The sequence below is a fragment of the Cupressus sempervirens genome, chromosome 11, assembly GCF_028749045.1.
Source record: "Cupressus sempervirens isolate cs-2001-9-10 chromosome 11, ASM2874904v1, whole genome shotgun sequence".
Taxonomy (NCBI): domain Eukaryota; kingdom Viridiplantae; phylum Streptophyta; class Pinopsida; order Cupressales; family Cupressaceae; genus Cupressus; species Cupressus sempervirens.
Genome location: NC_143128.1, coordinates 29732083 through 29758184, shown reverse-complemented (window position 1 = coordinate 29758184; position 26102 = coordinate 29732083). Strand labels below are relative to the sequence as shown.

Genomic DNA, 26102 nt, shown 5'->3' with positions numbered 1-26102 from the left:
TTTCCACTTGAATGCATTTGGACTATATGCTTATGATGCAATCTAGACAATTTCCCATTCAATTGACAATTTCTTGAGGAAAGGCTGAAATTTTCATTTTACAAGTTATCCTTAGCTCTCAAATTTAATTGGAAATGAAATAGAAGTAGGAGAGTTAAAGGTGTTTGTAGGAGGATCATAGTTACATAATATATTGCTACAAAAAAATTTCACTAGCTTAACTGGTCCTGTAGAATTTGATAAAACTAAAAAATTTCTTGGTTCTACATTTTTCATATTATCAATATAGTTGGAACACAGTTTCATGAGTTAAGTTATTGAGAAAATAAATCTAGCTTGTTCGTTATTCATCTAGAAATCATAGTTTCCAAGTCACACATCCAACAAATTGTGGGTCAGAAAATGATTGATATAGTATGGCCAGGTCAAGAAAAACTAATACCATATGGGTGGGTATTTCTTAATAATGGCAAGCATCTTTTGATTGTTGTGCCCAAAAAGGTTGGATTTCAAGAGCTTGAGAATACAATGGAAGGTAACACCAACATGATGAAGGGCTTCATTATTGATGTGTTTGTTGTTGTAGTGGCCTTGTTACCTTATGCTCTTTTGTACAAATTTGAACCTTTTGGAAATGGAAAATCAAACCCCAATTATGATGAGCTTGTGCAATAGGTTGCCTCAAAGGTTGGTATGCAGATCTATTCTTATATTTGCTACTATACTTTAAGATAATCATCTACATGTTAGAGCTCTCATGTAATTCTCACATTACATTTTTTGGTGCACCAGAGTTAATTTCCATATGCATACTAGGGTTATCTTTGTATAACTACAGTAGTGCAAAAATTTGATGCAGGAACATGGTGTACAACTACTGCATTCTTTCTTCTCATAGGAGTTGTTTTATAGACTTTGGAGCATAATCAAACTGTGATTTTCAAGGATGTCTAAAGGATCAAGCCACATTGTTAGCAAAGACATTTGCAGCATTGTTTATTCTCATTTGCAATGGATAAAGATCAAAGTTAAGTGTTATTTAAATGAAGGTTGTGCACTACAACTCTCACTATATTGACCACATGGTCTCATAGGTGTCACACAATCTTGTAAGAAGAATACATACTATTTTAGATCATGATCCATAAGATACTATAACATATAAACATCTATTGAACTTTTATTATTTTTTAAGATTAATTACTGCTTAGCTTCAAAGAATTGACTCTAAGTATCAATTCTTCTTTTAGTGCCTCTATCTCCTCGTTATGTTTTGGTCGAGGAAAAGGTCAAGAATTTCATCGCTATATTTTTTTACAAGTTTATGGGCGATGAAGATGGGGTCATCGCTACATGCGATGTCATCTACAAATGACGCCTAAGTTTTAGTTCACATTTGATCTATTGTCATGTTCACTTTTCCCTATCAATAAGTATCAAGTTGTGACATCAATATCAATAAGATTCCATCAAAATAATTCTAAATTCATAAAGAAAAGAACATAATAAGGTGTGTGAGCTAGTACATCCCCACCTATACCTTGTGATGTAGCCATGTTACCCTATGAAAAGGATTAGTAATTCTTAGCAATCAATAATGTAATGAAAGTAATTGACTTACCCAAAAAATATATTAGTAAATCATGATTGCATCATACTTGACACTGATCATATGTCAACATATATTTCATTGGTCATGTCATTGATCATCATCTTCATCTATGTCATGATCATCATCACCATCATCGTACTTGTCACTTTGATAATTATCATTACCACCACCATCTTCATCACCACCATCATCATCATCTTCATCACCATTATCATGACCATCATTGCCTTGATCATCACTATCTTCATCAACATGATCATGATCATCATAATCATCATCAGCATTGTTGGCATCACCAAAATCATCATCTTCTTCTTCTTCTTCATTGTATAATAGTTGTTCATGATCATCATTTACTTCATCTTTTGATTCTTCAATATCTTCTTCTTCCATCACATTATACTTTATCAACCTTCCTCTTGGATCATGTCTAACAACAAATGATCAACCTAATTTATGTGGAATACCAAAGTAAAATACTTGCTCACATTAGCTTGGGTGAACATAGGGTTCATCTCAAACTAGCTCAAATGACATTGTATTAATTATTATAGATCCACTATCATAATCAATAATAGTCCTATCAAGATCATTTTGATTCAACCCTAGCTTGTACCATTTGATAACAAATAGAATTAACTTGAATGAATTAAAGTCACACTCAAGTATATCATTCAAAATACCATAGTATCAATTTTCATATTATTGAGGATGTATATCATTTCTAGACAAAATATTGGTGACCTCAAATACTACACTTATCCCATAATCACAAGTTTTCTTCATTTTGTTTAACTTTTTTACACGAAATTTATGACCATCGTAGTACATAGCTTTGTGGTGTTTGATTTGCAATTATTCAAACCTGTCAAGATTATTTGCATCGATCTATTAGTTGATATTAAACTTATGAATTATGATTAGTAATCTTCTACATACATTTCTATTTGTTAAGCCATATGCTAGATCAAATACCATTGGCATAACATTGGGATCTCCATTACAATGAGCTTTTTAAACTAATGATGCAACACTGTCCCATGTTAATGAGTGACCATTTCCTTGAGACTGCTGAATCCATATCACCATCCAATCAAGATTGATTGCAATATACAAATGTAGTGCATCCCACACATGACCAACTATAAAGAAAATAATTAAACTAGTTAGAAACAACTTATATTAACGATGGATATGAATTAATTAACTACAATACCATCTTATCATTACCTCTCACTTTCTTCAATCTACCTTTCCCCATCAAGTACTCCCCTTCAAATCTATTAATGGAGTTGGGATCCCAAATGTGATCTACATGAATCTTTGATGCAAACTTGAGAAGATATTCACTAATGTACACTATGTTATGGTATACCATATATGATCCCTCTACCATAGAACCCTCAAGATGTTCTCTTTGCCAAACCAAGCCCTTCATAAATTTTAAGTACCTCTCAACCATCCACATTGACCTAGTTTGTATAGGTCCACACAATCCACTCTCCTCAACTTGATGTATGAGGTAGTGTTCTTGAGCATTGAAAAAAGTTGAAGATGGACCATTTTTCATTTCAAACATAAGCTATCAAATTTTTCTCTTCCAATATTTTATTTCATTTTTTATCAATTTCTTTAGATGATAACCACCTAAAAGAGATTCAATATACAAAAACATATATGAGATTTTAGATAAAAATATACAATAAATTACATAAAAAGTAAAGTGAGTCATAAATATAATATATGTACAAAAAATCTAAGAAATAACACTTCTAACCTCATGTATTTTCCAAGATCATATATAACTTGTTTAATACTATTGTCAAACTAGTATATGAGAGATAGAGGTAAAACGTACTGCAATCATTAAAAAATGATCTTTTTAATAAATTATGAAATAAGACAATAGGTAGTACATAAAATTTTACAAATATATTATAAATAGATAACACGGCTTACCTTGATGAAAATATGTCAATCATTTGTTTTCAATCTTGGTCCAAAATCACCTTTCTTTGATAGAAGACCACTTATATTTGTAGCAAACCCAATGGAAAATCTTGTTTTTTTAATGACTTCTTTTAATGCATCACTTTGCTGCTTCATTAATAACCAAGAAAGGGCACTCATATTTATGTGGTCTCCATTGCTATTTGATTGAATGAAAATTTTTAATGCATGATTAGATTCATGAATGTCATTACAAATTTTGACAATTTTTTCTCTGTCATACCTTCCATCCAATATTTTCCATAGTGTCTCTGTTACATTCTTTCCAATATGCATAGCATCAAATAAATACATGATTGAGAGATCCTTGTAGTCTAGTAACCTACTAAATTGAGTAGGACAAATTTTTATTGCTCTAGGAAGTTGGTCATTAATTCCTTGATGACCTTAATAAGCACCAATTACATCATTAATAAATAAAAGATAATATCAAAATATAAATTTCAAACTTTGGACCACAAACTAGACATTACCTTGGCGATTCAGTCGATCATATTCCAACCTTGATAGATGAGGTGTCATTCTTTGTGGCTTTGATGTTGTTTCTTCTTTTCTATTAAAAAGATGTTTTTCAGTAATTCAATATGTATGATTATTATGGATAAAGTACCCAAACTCATTGAACACTTGCTTTCCAAAACTTCTTGAATGACAAGATTTCATCTTTGGATTACAAACTGGACATGCAAATTTTCCCTTTGTTTGAAGACCTAAAAGATCATGTATAGTTGGATTTTGTGCAATTATCATGCACAACTTAAAATATAACAATAATGTGTAAGCAGTATAACAGACCAAAAATATGTGACCTTAACAAAATAGTATATCACAAAAATAAGTTAGCCTAGGGGCATCATGTGTTGTCCATACAAGCATTGCGTGGAATTGAAATTGTCTTTGTCCTATTGGTCTAGAGATGTCATACATAGTGACCCCATTCCATAACTTCAACAACTTGTTAATAAGGGGCTTAATATACATGTTCATATTTTTAACTTGGTACTTACTTAGTAATTGAATGAATATAAACATTACATAATTATTATGACCATTTTGATGTATTAATATAAATTAATTTAGATAACTATTAAATTAAAAAAACGTAGTATAATCATTCACAACATTATGTGATCCCTCTTTATGGACATCTAAGGAGGAATGTTATTGTTAATAACAAAAACAAGCCACACTGAATAAACATATCACATATCTCCAAATGGATTGACATTGTCCACTACTAATAAAAGCTTGAGATTATGAGGTTATTCTTTAAAGTGTGGCCATATTTTTTCTGTCTTTAAATGCAAAACCATCTACAAGCATTGGCATAATGTCATCTCAACTTCTATTGTGTGTATGGTAATCCATAAATTGTGCCAAGCTAGTAGACCTGAATAATCGTTCAAGATGTGAAATAATGAGAATGTATCAAAGAACCTTGTGAGACACCTTTTTTTATTTTTTGATCTGACCGATATCTACTAATATGACAATTATGACATTCTATTGCAAATTCATGTTGTTTATGATATAGAATGTGATGATTGGGACATGCACGTATTATTGTTTGATACTTCATTCCAATTTGATTCATAATGGTAGATAATTTTCAATACGAATGAGGCAAAATGTTGATGGTGTTAACAAAAACTCACCTATCAACCTACAAAAAAAAATATGGATTGTTAATATAATAAATAGTAATGGTATGGTAAAATTGAAGATGACAAAAATGACATTACCTTAGCATACATGACATTGCTACATTAGATAAACTATTCATAACCTTCAAGTTCAACAACACTATAGTAGAGAGAAGATTTGTTTGGGAGCCCTGGTATAGGGGCTCCTATGACTTCTCAAGTATAGGTATATCAAGACCATCTTCATCATCATTATCAAATGTGCTAGTACCATCATCATGATCATCTTCATTAGTTGTGCCGATACCATCTTCTTTAATTATGTCATCTAGCGCTTTATCATCTTCTTCCATGGGAGCATTATCCTCAATTAGATATTCACACCTTCATGTTCCTCCAGTTGGAAATCCACATTCACCAATTGAATAAAATCGTGGCCCCCTTCAATGTGATCATGTTGCCTACAATGGCTTTGGGATGTTGTGATTAGAATTCTTCAATTCTTTAAGCCCTTACACTTTTTGCAAGGACAATTATATTTATCATCTTTTCTTTAGAACTGATACCACAATCTAACAATTGTCTCATTAGTTTTTTTTGGGTTCATATTGCCAGACGTGGTCTTTCTTCATAGGAGAATATATTTGCAAAATTATTAGACATGGTGTAGTAAATATTTATATCTTCACATATGGTTTTGAATTTTTTTTTTTTTGAGTGTAATTAATGTGTATATCTGCAAAAGTATTGGACATTTTGTACTTAATGTTTATATCTACACATATGGTTTTGAAAGAAAAATTTGGTCTAATTAATGTGTATATCTAGAAAAATATTGGACATATTGTACTTAATATTTATATCTGCACATATGGTTTTGAAAAATAAATTTGGTCACCTCGCTCAAATTCACCTATATTATAATAAATGAAAATTTGTCTTCTTACAATTCTCTTTGTGCTAAGTTGTCACCTTGCTCAAATTCACTCAAATCGAAGAAATTATATGACCTTGAATTTTCTTGTGTGCTAAGTGAAAGTAGTGAGCATACCTAGCTACAGGAAAACTCTTAAGAAGTCTTGATCTTTGCTCACTTTCTTACAAAGAGTGAGCATATCATTTAATTGGGCAGTCAAATAAAGTGGGTTATACATAATCATCTTATGAAGTATGTATAATGATTGTAGAGATTAACAATATGTAAAATGACCTCCATATGTCTTTTGAACTTTATGATTTCAGAGGTTCTCAATTGAAAACACTACATCACATGAAAGAGAAACCAAGGTTTGTTGAATGTTGGAGTTTTTTGTCAAAAGAGGAGATATTTAGGCTCTATTTGCAAGCATGTAATACCTAAATTATAATTAGTCTCTAGACAAATTATTTCAAAGTCCAGATTTTGATGCAGAACTTGAGATGATGATTACATTAAATAAGGGTTTTAAGAATCAATTTGACATATTGATAAGCATTTTAAAAGATCTTACCTTCATAACTATTTCAATCCATCATGTTAATGATATGGGTAAATTTCCAATTTGCACTAATGATTTGTATTGGGAGAGGAGGTGGTTGAGATGCCTTTTCATCCAACCCATATATTCCATTCTCACTAAATTAAACTATGGTTGCTCCAACAATCCACTTGTTCGAACAAGTGTAAACGAAACATTGTAAATTGTATCCCCATATAATTTCTTTTTTATCTAGGTCCCACTAAAACCATGTGGCCTTCCACATCTATTTTTTCTTATCCCATCTTTATTCCACACATATTCATAATAGTGTATCTCCAAGTAGGATCTTTGTTCCAAATTCAGATCCATCTTGGGAAGAGAAGGATGATTAGGGAGGACAAGGGAAACTTAGGGTTGCTCTTTCCTTAAAATCTACCCCTATCCTCAATGTTTGGCATCAAATCTAAATGGGCAATATTTATTTGGTTTCAGTAGGAATTATAGGCCTATTTCACTCTTATTTGAGATTTGCATCCCAAAATGGTTGGGAGAGGTATATAAACAAGGGTGCCTCCATTATTTTGATAAGTGTCCAATGCACTTCAAGGTAATGAATTCTAATCTTAGATCTCTCAACTATATTTTTACATCAATACTTGTGATCAAATGAAAAGAGCATCAAATCATCAAGGTATAAGGCATTATTTCTCAAATACAACCTCTATTACATATCAATGTAACCTTTTACCTATTTTTCTATGCACAAGAATAGGCAGTAGATGTGCAAGAAGAGATATAAATACATGTAGAAAAGAACTGCATTTCACAACTAATTTCATTGATTGTAAACAAAAAGAAATTGACTACCATCAAATCAGAATCTAGAAAATTAATATATATAAATTATAAAGTTAAAAATTTATCATGTACTTATAAAGAAACATAACAATTATAGAAAGTCATTAGAAAAAATGAATTTTAATTGGTAGAGACTACAATGAGAGGGAGGGGGGCATGGACATGAAGGGAGATAATGCTAATGGGGAGGAAGATAATCTTAGAGAGGAGGAATGTAAGGAGAGGATGGGTGGAAATAGAAACATCACTATTAAGATGCCTGCAAATAGAGATGAGGATTTTGAGGGCAAGTCTAATAGGAGTTTGAAAAGAGGGAGAGATATCGACTCTAAGAAGGACAAGTAGGAGGAAGGGAAGGATAACATTGAGGAAGATAGGAAGTAGCGGAGTGGGTAAAAGAATGAGCAGGAAGTTGAGGAATATGGGTCCAGCTAGTACACATGTATGATTTCAGGCAAAGATGGGAGAGTAGTTTGGAGAAATTTTGATAATATTTCTACGAGGATGGAGCTTAAGAGAGAGATGATCAAAACTCTAGTTAAGGAGAATAAGGAGGGAAAAATTCAAATGGAGGAGCTAACTGACCCTGCCCTTGTTAGTTTGAGTGAAATCACAAAGGAAAACCCTCAGATGAATGTGCTTAATAATGCTAAAAATAATTCTGTTGAGAGTTATTGAACCACTACATGGACTTTCCATGAAATCCAAGAGCTCAAATATAGAGTGGGTAGACTAGAAAGGGATAATTGAAGCATGTAGAATAGGAAAATAGAGGAGGAAAAGGAAATGGATAATAGAGTGGAGGAACCAAAGAGTAGAGTTTAGACTATGGAGGGAACTCTATAGAGAATTGCTAAGCAAAGATATAACATTCTAAGAGAATCAAATGCCAACATAAAGGTGCTCACAAACAAACTTGAAGAACATAGGGCTAGTAAGGAGGATGGCCAATATCCCAACAATGGAAAGGATAAGACTCTGGAGGATGGTTCGAGAAAGAGAACCATATCCAACACAAAGAAGAAGGACATCCAAGAACTTGAGAAAGATCTTTTAGACTTGAAAGAGGTGGCTCAAAGAATGACTAAGCTAGAGATTCAAGCTATGAAAATCCTCAGAGAAATTGCCTGAGCCATTCTCTTGGCTTTTTGGGCTTGTCCTAGTTTTTTTGCTTTGCTTCCCTATTTATTTATGTTTTTACTTGTTTTGCTATGGGAAGCTGTTACTTTTGTCAGTAGCTTTTATGCTGATAATACGTTAAGCACTTTATCTATGCTTTTATTTTACTATTGTAGGGTTTCAAGGTCCCATTAACACCTATTTTCCTTAATAAAAAATCAAGTTAATATGAATAATCTAAAAAATGTCACAATAATACTTAGCCTACCAAATGAATTCCTTCCATTAAAAAATGGACTTGTTGCCTTAACTTAACATAGTTTTACTGTAACTAAAAGTCATCTTTCACCTTTTCAATCCAACTACATCTCAGAATCTTTTTAATTTATCAATTTTCAAACTCTTTAGCATTGGATTGTATGATCTGCCCACTTCTACAAAGATGTTTGAAAGAAGAAGATTGTTCACATAATTCTTAAGAACCAAATTAAAAAATAATGTTGATGAAACACTCATGAGCCTATTTTCATATGTAATTTAAAAGTAGTAAGAAAGAAAATGCATAGACCCACCCCAGGTTTCAACTCACATCTTGGTAATAAAAATTTACGGATATCCTCAAGATAGCTAGCACGGGCAATGAGTTTAAGACCACAAATAAAGATCAACTATATATGTAATGCATTGATCAATATATATATATATATGATTTTACAACGTAATCTTGTCTATCTACTATTGTCAATATCACAACTTTTTTCAGCAACTAGCTAAGCCTACTTGATTTGTTTATATGATACAATATCATCATGACGATAGCTTTTTTTTGTGGTTTATGTTCTATCAACTTTGTCTATCATGCATATTCCTTGATTGCTTTAGGATTGGGAATTGGGGGATAGAAAATTAAATTAAAGTAAAAAACAAACTCAAAGTGTTGTGTTTCATTAAGAAAAATCTTCTTGGTTAAGATCATGGAATGGGTTTTTTGGGTTGTAGTGCTAGCTTCAGCTGGTTTAGGATTACTTCTCTTAAAGGTTACAAGAGATATATGGTGGATGCCACTGTAGTTAAAAAAGTACTTTGAAGCCCAAGGGATTGGAGGTCCTTCCTATAAGCTACTCCATGGAAATACCCTTGATATTGTTAGAAAGACTACAGAGGAGAGTTCTAAGCTATCAATGTCAGGGCACAATATAACTCCTTCAATTATTCTTGTGTATCATCAGTAGGTGAAAACTCATGATTGATATATTGTATACTTAATTTTTTTTGAATTTTTGAGTTCTAAAGCTTCATAATCACCATTGATTTTAGTTTCTATGAATTTTATCACCAGACAGTGTCTCTAGTTGCAATCATAGTAGAAGGGGAAAAAACACAAAAGCATCCTAAATTTAAAATAATATTTGAAGGAAGTTTTGCAAATTATTTTTTGGTAATATTTTTCTTGAACTTGTTCTAATTATGACTATTGTACTACTTGAACACATTTCAATTAGCTTTTTGAACAGCTTGTATTTCATTTTTAAAAATTACTATCATTGTGATTGGAGTAGTATATAAGAAGAGGAGGATGTGAATCACCAATTCATTAGGCATTCATTTAATTGTAATATAGGTCAGGATTACGTTTACTGGTTTGGGACCAAACCTAGACTTTTATATATAATGGCCTAGAATTTTATAGCATTCAGATGAAGTCCAACATAGACATGTATGACCAATATAATGATATGAAGATTTGTTTACAATGATTTAATTGGGGTAACAGGAGATTATAATTGTTCGAATAATTTGAAAGATGAGAATGATGACACCAAAAACTAATCAAACATAGAAAAAAAACCAATGGATTGTGATTTATTTGTGGATGGATAGACATGACATTTAACATAGAAGAAAAATATCAAATTGATAACAGTAGACAAACATTTATAAGTTAAATCAATGATACCAATTCTTACAGAGTTTTTCTTTCGCTAAATAACTCTCTTGTTGGGCAATCAACCAGGTGCTCCTAGAATAATGAATGCCAACTGGAAGAACTCCCCTGTTGGGCCTATTGTTTAGTAGGAGATCCCTTCTTGTGGCTTGCTGTAAGGGGATTACCTATTGCTAATGGGGAGAAATCTTTTCTTCATTAGGGGTTTATGCTCTTGAATGGAGATCCCAATAAGAATAGCTTTATTTTGGAACCCTTTGTTTGGTACTTTCATGAGGGTATTCTTGTACGTACAACCTAGCCCTTTCCCTAGCACACTACCATCGAATTCACAATTGCTATAAAATCCATGTTTGGAAGAAATATATAGTTTTGATGTCAATGGCACTGCATAGGAAAGTAAAAAAATAGTAAATCAAGACATCACATATGTGGTATCCGCTGGAAGCATGGAGCAAAATTTTAAAACTGAATCCTATCCAATCAACCACATACCTCTCATTAGATATGCCCAAAATCCTTAGCTCCAATAGCTTTTGCAATCTTAAAATCCTCAGCTCTAATAACCCTAATTGTGCCGCGGAGATGAAATAACAAACAAACAAACTTTTCTCTATTTTTTTATTTGAACCTGAGTTGGTCAAACTTTTGACCAAATTGTGAAACTCTAATTTGGTCAAAATTTTGACCAACTTGGGTATAAAAACAAAAAAAGGTATTGAACAAGCCAATTAAGAGCTTGGTCAAAAATTTAGGTGGAAATTTGACCTATAATGTACTAGTGCCTATCAACGAAATTCTAAAATATTAAATTATCTATACATTATATTTTTGTAAATTTATCAATTTAATTATTTCATTTTAAACATACTTTATACAATATAAAATACTCTACTTATAAAGCTTACAATTGATTAAATTTGTATAGTTGCAACTTTTTTATAATATACTTTTCAATATCTTTATGATAGGTTGTATATTCATCTAGTATATCAAATTTTCTTTCAAGATTCTACCGTTTTATAGCTTGTGATTGCATATATATACAACATGTTTGAGAATATTGGAGCATTGATCACTACATTTTTCTATAAAAATGATAATTAATTTTCCTCCAAAATAAATGTTGTGAAAGGTGTTATCTTCAATTGTTACTTATCATTTTTTTGTTTCATTTTTATTTTTAATATATATTCTCTTTTTGTAATTTGTTTTCTTTTTAGTTCTAGTTTAAAGAATGCCCACTAGCAACAAAAAATTCCACTTGTTCATTTTTTCCTATTTGAATCAATAATTTTCATATATCATTATATAAATATGAGAAGGTTCAATTTAACAAAACAAATGTCCTTATATGTATACATATACATAAATGTAAATGCATTGAATGAATTTGAAGAGAACGTTTCAGATAAATTTGAATAACAATATCTACATCTACATTTAAAATCACTTAATGGTTCATCATCAAGTTGGTTTAGGCAACTTAGGTTGTGAACATTATAAAACACTAATCTTCAAAATAAATCAAGGTAGGTGATAAAGAGATGTTGAAGTAAACATCTCCATAAATATTCCTACAAATTCCTTAATAACTTGGATTGTAAAAACTTATTGCTCCTTACTAACATCGAATATTTAAAACATGTTGAATTAGTTTCTCTTTATGTAGTTGGTCCTTTTGGATATGTTACTTTAAGATTCATACAAACTGGTTAATTAAACCTTTTTTTATGAAGGTCCTATGCCTACCGCTTATCTCATTTGCCAAAATAAAATTCACATTTCTTTGAATTAGAAATTAATGGACAATCTTGAAGAAGCAAACAATAAGCTTATATAGGCTTATGAGAAAACTGCAAGACCTTTGTTTGAGAATTTTTTAAATATATGCCAAAAAATGACATTGAGAACAAGTTAAATTTTATCAAAGATGAGACCACAAAAGGACTTGAAATTTTAGTGGAACAAAAGAAGTTAATTTTTGTCACAAATGAAAACTATAAAGAAAATTATATATGGAAAATTCTAGCTTTCCAATAATTTAACATAATAATAATAAATCTTTTGCAAAATATTGATGGAATAACATGTTTTCCTTTTAAGCTCTTTCAATGAGAACTATATTATATGGTTCCTAGGTTACCATCGTAATATGATTTTAGTATTCATTAGATACACAAAAAAATGTTTCATAAGCATCATAAGAAACGTATAATTATTGATATGATAGATTTGTGTGATATATTTTTAAAAAAAATTGATAAATAATAGATGTGTGAGATATATTTGTGAACATAATGCAGTGAAGAATTGTTACTTATGTGTATTGTATTTGATACATTAGAATCCAAGATAATAATTCTATAGTAAAATCAATTCAAAAGTAATGTATAAGTATTCCAAAAGTTATTATCACTAATATTAAGAGAACCCTGCCATACCCCCCTCCCCCCCTCACCCGCCTCCCCACCTTAAAAGCCTCAACTTTCCTAATAATTTTTTCCAACAATGAGATGAGAAAGAAGGATAAACTCGTAAGGATTTTGTATTAAAGAAAATTAAGAAACACAAAATGATAATGATAGTAATAGTTAAAATTCCTATCTAAGGTGAAATATTTGATAAGGATCAAAGAAAATTGTCACATGGTTTAAAGTAGATGTCAAACAAACCCAATTTGACACTCAACCAATTGTTCCCTTTGAATAAATTTAACAAGCTTTCAATGTTTGAGGTCTTTCTTTGTTAGTAGATATTCTTCCCACTTTAGCTCATCTCGGTGACTCTTTTAATGACCTTGTTAACTTTGAAGCTAATGACACTCACCTAGAGACATCTTTAGTACAACTAGATGGACAAGTTTTCATTGTGTCCGTTAAGTAACTCTAGATACAAGGCAATGCTTCCCTCACCATAAAATAGAAAAATAATGACATCCTTCTCGAAATCCTTGCAGGACTGTAGCTTAATGTGAACATGAAATGTTCCAAAACAAATATGTATATATGACTTTTTTCAAAGTATTAATTTTTTTAATTTAATAAATTTGATATTATATTATATATAGACCTAGTATTATATATTTAAAGGAATTCAATTAATCACATATAATATACTTTGACCTTTTGAATCTAACCTTACCCATTCTCAATTGTACTAGTGAAGACAATTTTTATATTTATTATCTATACATCCATCTTTAAATCAAATTGTAAATTAATGTATCATAGTTTATCTATTAACAAACCAATAATAATAATTATTAATATAATATCAAATAAAAATTCTTATCATGCCACATTAACGACCAAATGTCATTTTGTTCTCATTATTTCTTTCGATTGCATTCGCGCTTGCATTGGACTGTAATTTGGGTTTTGGTAAGGGAGGGAAGGCGAATGGTTTTTGAGTCGAACGGATTGTGGACTGGAATGGAAAGTGAAAAGGTGTTTCATAGCTTATATAGCGTGTCATGGATACAATGTTTCATAGTTTATTTACTGTGTCATGGATACGATTTCTTTATTTCATGCAATGGAAAAATCTACAAGAATGGCTGAAAGGAATCTGAACAAATGTCCCTCAGCTGCAGATGATATCGAAGAAAAATTTGGTCCCATCAAAGAAGAGGAGGTTCCTCCAAATTACAAGCACTCCGGATTTGACAAATGGCTTTTTTTGGAATGTGCAGCTTTATTGGCTCTTATAGCAGGATTGCTTTCGAGCCTCATAGTCGGGTCTCTGAAGAAACGTTTCATTTGGGGGTTAGAGTCATGGAAGTGGTTTTTGATGGCTCTGCTTGTTTTCTCCGGGAGACTCGTTTCTGGCTGGATAATTCGTGTGGGGGTTTTCGTAATCGAGAGAAATTTCATTTTGAGAAAGAGGGTCCTCTACTTTGTCTATGGAGTGAGGAGTAGTGCGAAGAATTGCCTCTGGTTCGGCTTAGTTTTGCTCGCTTGGCATCTCATATTTGATAAAAAGGTAGTAACCGTTCCACACTCTCGTTTTTCATAATTGTTCTTCTCAATGAAAATGCATTTTCATAATTGTTATTGTTTGTTGGGGATAGGGTTTTTCTTCTTTGTCATCTGCAAATTCCTCTTTGTATTTGTGATCTCTTTTACATTCTAATATTTTGGTGAATTTTTGCTATCAGTTGGAGCGAGCTACCGAGAACAAAAACCTGTTGGATTACATAGGGACATTTCTACTTTGTCTTCTGTGCGCCTCATTTCTATGGCTATTCAAGACACTATTGGTGAAGATTTTGGCTTTGAATTTTCATGTGAAAACATATTTTGACAGAATTCAGGAGTCCATATTCCATCAATATGTGCTTGAAACTATATCTCCGCCCCCAATGATGGAAATCCATCAATCCTCTGCTCTAGCAGATACAAATAATACGAACAATGCAGGACACGTGGAAATTCAAATAGATCCTCCTGATAACAAGAATAATGATAGGGCAGGGCTCAAAGAGGAAGGGAGCACCAATGGGATAACTATTAAACAACTGAAGAAGCTGAATCAGAGGAATGTCTCTGCTTGGAAAATGAAGAGATGGATCCGAAATATCAGGCATTCGGGAATCGCTAACACAATTGACAGGTCTTTGAATTACCATAAACATGATCCGAAGATCGATAGTGAACGTCAAGCAGCAATTAAGGCAAAGAGGATATTTGAAAATGTTGCTAAGCGTGGAACAGAGTATGCATCCACTGACTTGTTCTTTGAAGTAATACCTTTACCTCGCATAGGCTTTGTCCTACAATGAGGTACCGTACTAAGCTTTGTTTTTGTTATTCAAGAATTAGAAAGCTAACATTTAATAGTCCATAGATAATGCCAATTCTAGTTTCTGGTGGATTGTTCCAATAAAAATTTGTAGCAGGCAATACTATTGGCAGTTTATTTATGTCTTAACAGAACGCCATTGCCATTTAAACTGGCATCCTCACACAATAAGATCAGCAAGCACTCTTGATCACTACTATGGATTGGAAATTGGTATCCCAGTTCCTAACCATACTGCAGTCTGACCATGTACCCATTCATGTGTTTGGTAATTAAACCATGAACTAATACCAAAACGGCTCTGCTAAGCATCATGTGCAGCAGTTTGTATTGTATGATCACTTTGGTGCTAATGCCATTGTTCTGAAACACCTGACTTTTACAAAAGCACCAAGGAAAAAGCATGAACCCACTAGCATAAATAGGACCAGAGAATATCAGGAAAATCCACGGCTCATGGTTCATTTACTTCTGGGAAAATGAATATGTTTCAGAATTAGTTTTTCTTACTTAAATTAGAGTCCCATCTTTTGCAGTTATATTGAGGAAGATGACCTGCTGAAGTTAATGAGGAAAACAGAGGTGAGTAGAGTCTTTCCCCAATTTACAGGAGCCTCAGATACAGGAAGGATCACTGAATCGTCTCTTGCAAACTGGGTGGTATGCTATTTCAAATCAGTTCCATACTGCTTTTAAGTATCACTCCCAACATATAGCTAGATGTGGTTTTGTTCAGAACGTTGTGCTTATTTCATGTTCTTTTGACCTAATTTTGCTATTTTATTCCGACGAAAGCAGCACAAAATAAGTTAAACTAGGCAATACTGATTATCTAGTTCTATTAGCTCTTTCTTGGGACATACTGACTAATGTATCTTTTTTGTGGCAGATGAATGTTTTTGAAGAAAGGAAATTACTTTCCCGGTCTCTTAATGACTCCAAAACTGCAGTTAAACAGCTACACAGACTCATCAATGCAGTTGTGGTTATAATCATAGTAATGTTCTCTTTGGTACTTCTGGGCATTGCCAGCACCCGTGCTATTGTTATAATATTAACTTCCCTTCTGCCTGTGGCTTTCATGTTCAAAAATACCTGTAAAACAATCTTTGAAGCCATTGTGTTTGTATTTATCATGCATCCATTTGACGTGGGTGATCGGTGTATTGTTGGAGTTCAGGTAAAAGTCATCCTTCTTACCTTTCACAAATGACTGAAATGAGTGAAGATTCACCTATGAACAAAAAAAGAAAAAGTAGAAAATGTTACAGATTTGTTTTTGAATACAACTGTACAACTAATTGATATTTGAATGGTACAGATGGTTGTGGAAGAAATGAACATCTTCACTACAGTGTTTCTGTTGAGTGATAACGAGAAAGTATACTACCCCAACTCAATATTATCCACGAAACCAATCATTAACTATCATAGGAGTCCAGATATGGGAGAGAGTTTTGACTTCTTCGTGGATGCTACTACTACTGTGGAAAAAATTGCTGCGCTTAAGGAGAGAATAAGCAGGTCCTTTTATTTGTGATTTTTTTTAGCAATGGTATAATATGAGGCACAGTTACACATAAATCTGCAAACACCCTTACATACGAAATACTTGATTGGGTTAATCACATAAAGGTTTTAGAAATTTATTCTTAAATCTCAGCAACAAGAGAATCATAAACAAACTCATCTAGGTCCATTGGTCCACTTTGGCGTAAAGGCCAGTAAGGTTAGGTTAGCTTATCTTATTTATGAAACAGGTATTTCCTTGATTTGTATGAATATTTAGGCACTGTGTTTGTTTATGCAGCTATATTGAAAGCAAGCATCATCATTGGCACCCAGACTATAATTTGTTTACTAGGGAGATTGAGAACACTAATAGGATGAGAATGGGCCTTTGCCTCAAACATACAATGAATTATCAAAACATAAGTGAGAGATCAAATAGAAGATCTGCATTGCTACTGAAAATGAAGGATATGCTTGAGGAACTTCAAATTGAATATCAAATTTTGCCTGAAAAAATGCTTGTTAAGTTTGCTGGGTCTACTATAAGATGAGATCCTCATTCATTTCTAATGAGTTGAGGTAAATAAAGAATAACAATTTTTATTGGAAGTGTTTCTTTTTCTTTGTTTTGTTTTAATGACTGTTTCATTACTTATCTTGGAATCTGCATTGGTAATTATAATGACAAATTCTTTTGGATTGTGTTTTGCAGGGAACAAAGCTCCATTGCTTTGTGCACAAGGTACATGTTTCTGGTTTTGCATGTTCTTTGCCAAAAAATAGAATTTCTGAGGTATGAAGTACAGGTAGAAATACATTTTATTTACTAGTATTATGGTTTCTTTGAATATAATATTTTAAAAAATTTGTATGCTATGGTAGTGAGCTAGTGAGAGTAAACTTCACAGCAATTGTCACTCAATATCTTCAGCATTTTTGGCTTAAAAAACAAGGTGAGGCCTCTGTATGTTATGATTCTTGAATGGGCATAGATTGTTGTGATAGCTTACAAAGTTTGCTGGGACAAGGGGTGCTATCATGCAGATATTTCTGCAGCCTTTAAAGGAGTTGATATGCTCTCTCTTTTTCTTGCCTGTAGTTTCCCTCTTGCAGATTATTTTGAAGATGCTGTTGCTATCAAGGATTCCACATTTTTTATTCTAGTTGCAGGGAGTATGTTCATTTGTTCATATGAAAAGTCTTCATTTACGTTCCTAACCTTTCCATTATAATATTTTGATGAATTTGTTCTATCAATTTTGGCTAACTATATCCTTTTAAGGCCATTAAATTTAACTCAGCTTATCTTATTTATGAGATAAACATTTCCATAGATTGTTTTATTATTTAAGTGTTTTGTTTGTTCATGTAGCCATATTAAAAGCAGGTCTCATCATTTACACCCAGAATATAATGTGTTTATCAGGAAGATAAACAGCATTAATAGTGTGAGAAAAGGCCTTCGCCTCAGATAGACAAGAAATTGTCAGAACATAGGTAAGAGTCAAATTGAAAAATTGTTTTGCAACTGAAAATGAAGGAAATATTTGAGGAACTTAAAATTGAATTTTAGCTTTTGCGTTAAGACGTGCATGTTTAAGTTTGTTGAGCCTTTTGCAGATAGGTATGCATTATCATTGAGTAGACGTGGTTAGCAAAAGAAATTGGTTTTTTCAAGGTTCCGTATATTTTCATCTTTCTTTGGTACTCTCCACACTTAAGCAGAGGTGAATATTTTTTTTGTGGGGAATCTTTCCATTGTCAATTTGCATACTGTTTCTATGACTATTGTGGAATCTGCACTGAAATTTACAATGATGATTTTTTGGATTGCAGGCAACAAAGTTATATTGCTTTTTACACGTAGTATGTGTTTTGTGGAATTGCCTTCTTTTGCCAGAACATATAATATCTAAGGTATGAAGTGCAGACAGAAACATACTCATTGTGGGATGTTGACATCTGTTTTAGCATGATTGCACTAGTATTTTTAAATCTGATTTTTACTGCACATCTGTATCAAGTATTCTTCCTGTGCTCTTACATAATGTAATCTTGCAGTAGGATTTTCAATATTGTTTGTGGTAGAGTTGCATATTCAAAACTAAATCAGGTAATTATTTACATCTTTAGAATACTGGAAAATATGAATCCTGAGAAAGAGCACAACAATATCCTCCTCCCTGTTCACCTCTATGACTTGTGATCATACCCACATTTTCACATTTATTTTGAAGAACATTAACATTTGTGAGTTTTGTGTCTACTAGTTACTATAGCTTGCCCTTAGACTGCTATATTTGAATTGGATTTTCAGAAATCTATGAGCAATAGTGTTGTTTTTGAAATCTATGCATGATTTCTTTACAATGCATTGAAGAAAAATGTTTCTCTCATCTGTACAGCAGTGAGCAAATTTTGCAACTTGCCAGTGTAGAAATAGCATAAATTGTCAGTAAGGAAAACAAGACTTGATGACTTGTAGTTGTCTTGTAGTTTCCTCAACATCTTAATTATCTAATCAAATTATGGTCTCTTTTAATTTTGTATATTTATAACCATTTGACAAATATAAGTGATAGTTTTTGAATTGTATGCTAAAAGTGAGCTAACGAGAATGAAATTTGCAGGAATTGTCACTCAATCTTCAGCATTTTTGTCTTTGAAAACAAGTTGAGCTCTCTGTATGCCACATTTCCAAGCAACAAGAATGGGAGTGGATCTAATACTCTCTCCACAGAAGGTGGGAACTTTCTGAATAAGTCCAATTTTTGCGGATATGCAGAAGGAATTGCATAGGGGTATGGTATGATGCAGATATTACAGCATCATATATTACATTTTTAAGCAGTGGATGTGTTCTCTCTTTCTCTAGCCTCTAATATTACAGCTGTAGGATTGAGCATCCTTGAAGCATGGTCGGAACTATTAAGAAGCAGCAGCTCCTCAGTGAGGGAGATTATTTTGATAAAAGACATGTTCCCTTCAACATAATTTTAGAGACATCTATGTCTTGTGTTTTTTGTGTTGCAGCTTTACTGAAGGCAGCAATATATCCTCATTGAAGTCCTCGAGCCATAAGTCAGTAGTAATGACTGTGTACACATACAATCTTGTACAAAATAAAGAAATCATGTTCATCCTTTAATAAATATAATGCCAACAGTAAAGGCATGGAGAAGTTCATGAAAGTCATGCAAGTGCAAATTAGTTTTCTTGTCAACTTGTTATTACCACTTTGCATCTAATTTTTAGATTGGACTATAGTAGGGAGATAATTAAGTACTTGAAAAAAATAGGAGGTCCATTTGACATTATTGCAGGTCATATTGATCCAAATATGGATCAAGTATTGAACCAGTTTTTGATACATCAAAATAGAACTATAACTCATTCTTCTGCAGTTTGGGCTACAACCTACCCATCTATACATTTAAAGGGAAGAGCATTCTTTTATCCACACGACAGAATTGGTATACAACTTCAATGTCCTTCCATTTATGATCTCAAGCTGAAAGAACCTCTCTTTTTAAGAACTATAATTAATGTACGACAGATACCAACAACTTTTTGAAGAAAAACTGACTCACTTTGAAGAGTTATAGCTCATCTAATTAAATTTTCAAACTTTTAAATTTCCAATATTTTAAGAACTACAATTTAATATGAAAGTCAAATTTAAATATGTTTTTGTAGCTTCTTTCAACACTACACTTATTCGACAACAATGAGCCAGCGTTTAAAAAAAACCAATCTGGCATGTTTGCACTCTCAGTATGTTATGCTTTTAACCTCATTGTTGGAAAAATAAAATAAAATGAACAAACTTGTCATAACAATCTCTGTATGTTCTAGAAGAGGTTTCACAGTTAGGCTCCACTACAACAACGCAAATCTAATTACTTCACATCCATGGTAAATATAGTTTTTTCCTTGCTTTGATATTGGATTTCAGAAACATTTTCTCCTCCTTATTTGTATGGCTCATTTATTTTTATTTGCCATGGATTTAGGGCGGCTTTGTTAGTATACAATATTTCAACAAAAGAGAAGAGTAAGAATATTTACACAAATATCCAGTACAATTGTCATATGCATTGAAATAACTAAAATTTTATTGAAGAGCAAATGAAAGAGTCTTAATAACCTTGAGGAGACCACGGCCTAAGGGGCTATGGAACATAACATTTAACACATTTTCAAGTTTTTTCCTTATGCAAGTTTTCTATTGCGATTCTTTGATATCACCTCTCCATAAAAGTAGGATAACAATAACAACACTAGTAGTCCACTCATTTGGGTTATTTCTTTATGTTGCACCATTAAAAATTCTCTTGATGTGTGGAGCAAGAATTTAGCAAGTGGTCCTTCATTGTCCTGAGTATGTTGTCTTTAGCAGCCTTGCATCCCTCATTAAACCAAGGGTAGGTTAGGAAAGTATTTGAACTTTTCTTCATAGGATGAGATCTCCGACACGTTGTCAAAGTCTTGTGCATTAAAGTGATCAGTATATTGCTGCAATATACTCACTTCTATAATCGTTTTCCTTGAGGGTGTTGCTCAAGTGCAGCCACAAAAAGCTTTCAGTTTTCTTGCTTCACAAGGAATATAACTTTTGTCTGATTTTTTCTATTAATGTGTTTGGTTTCCCCTCATTAAAGTTCATTTGCATGGATTCCAAACTTAACAAAGAGATGTAATGTTCAGGTTTCATTTTTGGTAAGCCAACCCCCAATATTGAACTCTAACAACTTCTAAATATAATTTCAAGCATAAATCACATAATAAACCATACTTTCGCCCATTGTAGTTTTGCAGTGACAATGGAGTTATAGGCTTCATATGTGGGTTTAAATGTGATAATATGCCAATTTTGTGATAGCATAGAATTAGAATAGGTTTCTAGGTTTAGTATGTATGTTCATTGAAAAATAAATATGTGTCTTTTTAGAGCCTTTTTTTCTTATTTTGTTATTGATTATTTATATTTAATATATTACTAGGCTCATAGTCTATTTGTTTAAAAATAAATTACTTTCTCTAAAGTAGCACAAGGAGCTTTGCTATGTAGATTTCTTTTCTTGTAGATCTTGAAGCTTTTAATGGAAAGGTAACAAGAATCCATCCTAATTGTTGCCCCCTTTATATTATTTCGAGCCAATACTTATGTAGGTCTTCTTTATCTACTTTTATTATTCAAACCCATGATTCTCTTATTGGGATTGTGATACCTCTATTCCCCTTACTTGTTTCAATACATTTATTCCTCATTGATACTTCATTGTATCCTTCAAAATTTAGAACATTAAATATATCATGCTCATGTTCTTTCATAGGAAAAATAATGCGTTCTTTCTTTGTGAAGGGCGCTGACCTTAGTTTTTGCTTTTATAGGTAGCCTCTACAATTCCTACTTGTGATGCAATGTTGGTAGATGTAAAAGAATGTGATTTATATCATTTTATGGTTGTAGCATGATGTTAAGGAATGTAAAATTATTTTAGATCTTAGGTTTGGTGTTCCCATTTGGTCTGCAAAAAAATTTGTGTTGTTTTGAGTATCAACCTATATGCAAAGATAGTGTATCAATTTATATAAATGTTTTGCATTCCTACACATTCAATGAATTTGGTGATATGACTCTGTTTATTGCTTTGTCAATGTTAGTGATGTTATGTTGAGCATTTGTAAGTGTCCTGGAGGTTTGCATCATTTTTGGAGTATTAATTTTAATGTGCATTAACAATTCTATTTTTGTGAGTTGAATTGAGTTGTTTAAATTTGTGTGGTAAAATCCTAGGTAGCTCCTAAAATTGGCAACCACATGCAAACTTCAAATGCTTGTATATATATTTTCCTTCATTTTTTTATTTGGATAAAAACCAATGATTATCTTAATTAATTCGAACCCCTTGATCATGATAGTGACCTCATAAATGCATCGCCATGGACTAATTCTGACATGAAATATAAATCCACATAGCGGAACAAAACATAATCTACCAAAAATAAATTCAAAATGTCTCAAAACATTATCTAAAGACACTTATCAATGTTTCATACCATGTACAATTTGGTTATGGAGGTAGCTACCCAAGATATAGAGGTATGATCAAAAGTGTTATAACAAGAGATAACCAATATGAGAAGAATAAATTGTATTCTCATCAAGAATGCATTTGGATGGAACCAATAGAATTAAGTTCACATGAGACGCCTTGGTCAAATAGGCCAAGGTGAGATATAGGAAAGTATAAGATTATGTAAACATCTTAGTATTATGCCTTTATACATAAAGTGATAACTTATTACCCACCTAATGTAGAAAAGTGCTAATATGATAAGTCCACCAAAGGTGAAAGTGACACTTAAGGTGGAAAAGTGAAAATGTAATAATACCACTAAAAGGGGAATATTCATATGTAGACCTAAGTAAGCTTAAGTACATGTGTATTTATGGCCTAGAAGAAGTACTAGGTACAACACTTAAAACATACCAATGAAATGTGTTGCTTTCTCATCTAATCCTTAGTAAGATGAAGAATGCAAGGCTAATTAAAGACATTTCAAATAATATAAGAAAACAAAAAAACAAACATAAGGAAACATGAATGATTGATAAAAATTTAAAAGCTAAGATATGTGATTTTAAAAGGAAAGAATTAATAATTTTCAAAAATTACAACCCTAGAGTCTTTTTAAGGGAGCTACAAAATAATGAAAATAAGAGAAAATAATATCATTAATGCTCACTTGTTGGATTGTGTGAAGTTCCTCTTTTAATGCCCAAATAGAAAAGTAGATACAACTTGTTTTATGGTAGAGACACATTATACATGTACGGAGGCAGTTGAACCTAGATTTCAATGGATAACTCTTATGGGTTATGAAGTAGATCCATTTGTTGTAACATAACATGTGTATGCCATACTTGCTTCTGAGAAGGATCCCAATTCAAAAAGATGGGGAACTTATCAAGAGAAATCTCAGAAGGTATGGGAGGAGTTGAGAAGAAGTTCAAGAAAGACGAAGGTGCATAAAATAGTTGATAGCATTGTAGAGAAAGAAGGAATTTCTAAAGAGAAGATGGAAGAACATAGAAACAAAGTGAATCTATGCAATCTAAAGAAAAGGTTTCTACCCCTATGATGGTACAAGGTGAAGCTATTATTGAACCTAAACCTTTAGAGATACTAGACTCACTTACTCTAGTGGCCTCATCTACAAATATTTCTCCTACATTGTAGAGAGTAACAAGAAGATTATCAAAGAGAACACCACTTGCAAAGGTTGTGAAGGGTGAGGTCTCGAAGGTATATTTAATTGGTGAACAAATTGTGAGGCCTCCAAGAACACCTAGACCTAAGGCTATGTTGGCAATTTGGCTAAGGATAGTTGATAGGGTTGTCCTTAATGGAAACATAACACAAATTTTGAGGTAACTAAGTCAAAAGACAAGTTTAGCTATAGTATACTTAGAAAGTTGTCTAAGTATAATAGTGGTAAAAAAGAAACAGTCATACAATTTTTTTTAGGGAGCTTCACATAAGGCATATGAAATTAGACAATCTTAGAAGAAGGTAGTATGGACATCATAGATGATGTATGTAAGGCTGCTAAAGTTTAAGATAAGTTTTGAATAAGTTTGTTAATCTCATATTGGTTTTGACAAGGTGCTAACAAAACACTTAGTCATTATTTAATAGAATTACACTACAAGCCAAGTGATCAGAGCAAGCCAAGAAATCAGTGTGAACTAAGTGATCAAGGCATACCGAGTATTAGTTTCCAAACAATACATGCTGAGTAATATACATAGTCAGTGCTGAGAAGATAGTGTTGAGTCACTCATAAGATGAGTAAATAGAGTATGCTAAGTCATTTAGAAGATGAATTACAACATTGAAGATACAGTGAATGCTGAGCATTAGTGACTTCAATTGCCGAGTGAACAGTTTTGGACATAATTGTTTGTAATGACACAAACTTCTATGTAAACCATTTTTGGGCTGACTGAACGATTGTTTTATGAATTCTTATGTAGTTCATGCAACCAATCAAATTGAGGGATGTTCTAAGAGGAAAAATGGATCAACCTAAGCCATTGATTCTAACCTAACCCTAGCCAAAATTTGTGTTTACTTAAGGAGACAAATCATAAATAGTTAGTATTGCATGAAGGAAGAGAAGGAGATACAAGAGACACATGCTAAGTATAGAGAGCATTCATGATGGCTATGGAGATTGTGACAATGTTATGAATTCCAGAATCAATTAGAGAGAATAGAGAAAAGTAGAGAGAGGATAGAGGAGACATATTTAATTAGAAGGATCAAGTACACACCAAGAAAGAGAAGATCTGACATCTAGCAATAGAGTGCTAACCAAAGGATTATGGTGCTAAATAATTCTAACAAGCAATGTAGAGAAAATCTCCTAACAAAGTAGTCTTAACAAGCTTGTGTAAAATTCTTAATCGAGTACTTGTTTTATTGCAAGTTTAAGTCCTCTAACAAGGCACAATTTTAGTAAGGTGTTTAAATTCTTTAACAAGGTGAGACTTAATAGTCTTTGTAAGCCTTTAACAGGGTAGACCTTTCATAGGGTAGATCATAGTTTATGGTCAAACTTCTTGTAACTTTAATTGGCTACACTTTATAGTTGTAGCTATGAAGATTTGTGGGTGTCATCCTTGCCCCAGTTTTACCTTCTTATTGGAGGGTTTTTGGGTAACAAATTTATTGTGTCATGTGTTATTTGTTTCATGCTATGGATGAACATGTATAGTTAGCTATTTCAACTTACATGCTAAATTATGAGATGTATGTATGGTGAACGTTTTATAGTTAAAGTTTTGAAGTACTAATTCATCCCCTCGCTAGAGTTTTCTTTCCCATTGTTATTTCCAACAATTGGTATCAGAGCCTTGTTCTTTGAAAAGGAAAGCTTTATAACTTTGAGAAAAGACGTTGAAGATGGAAGTCTATAAGTTGGGAAAGACTATTGAGAACTAGAAGATTGAAATCCATCTTGCCCTACACCAACTCATGGAAGCAAGAGATGAACTACAACATTCATTGAGAAGAAGGAAAGAGATATCTATTGAGCAGAATGACACTCATTATCAAGAAAAAGACACT

The 26102-nt window shown here is 32.4% G+C and overlaps 1 protein-coding gene across 1 annotated transcript; it reads left to right on the top strand.

Annotated features, from left to right (window-relative positions):
• The first annotated feature begins 14202 nt into the window (after positions 1-14202).
• Positions 14203-19761, top strand: LOC149528076 (mechanosensitive ion channel protein 5-like). Its single transcript, XM_089808005.1, has 10 exons — positions 14203-14631; positions 14807-15363; positions 15987-16110; positions 16340-16630; positions 16772-16974; positions 17211-17271; positions 17675-17755; positions 17955-18135; positions 18583-18586; positions 19593-19761. Exons 1-10 carry the CDS (start codon positions 14203-14205, stop codon positions 19759-19761), a joined length of 2100 nt encoding a protein of 699 aa, XP_089664131.1.
• The last annotated feature ends 6341 nt before the right edge of the window (positions 19762-26102 follow it).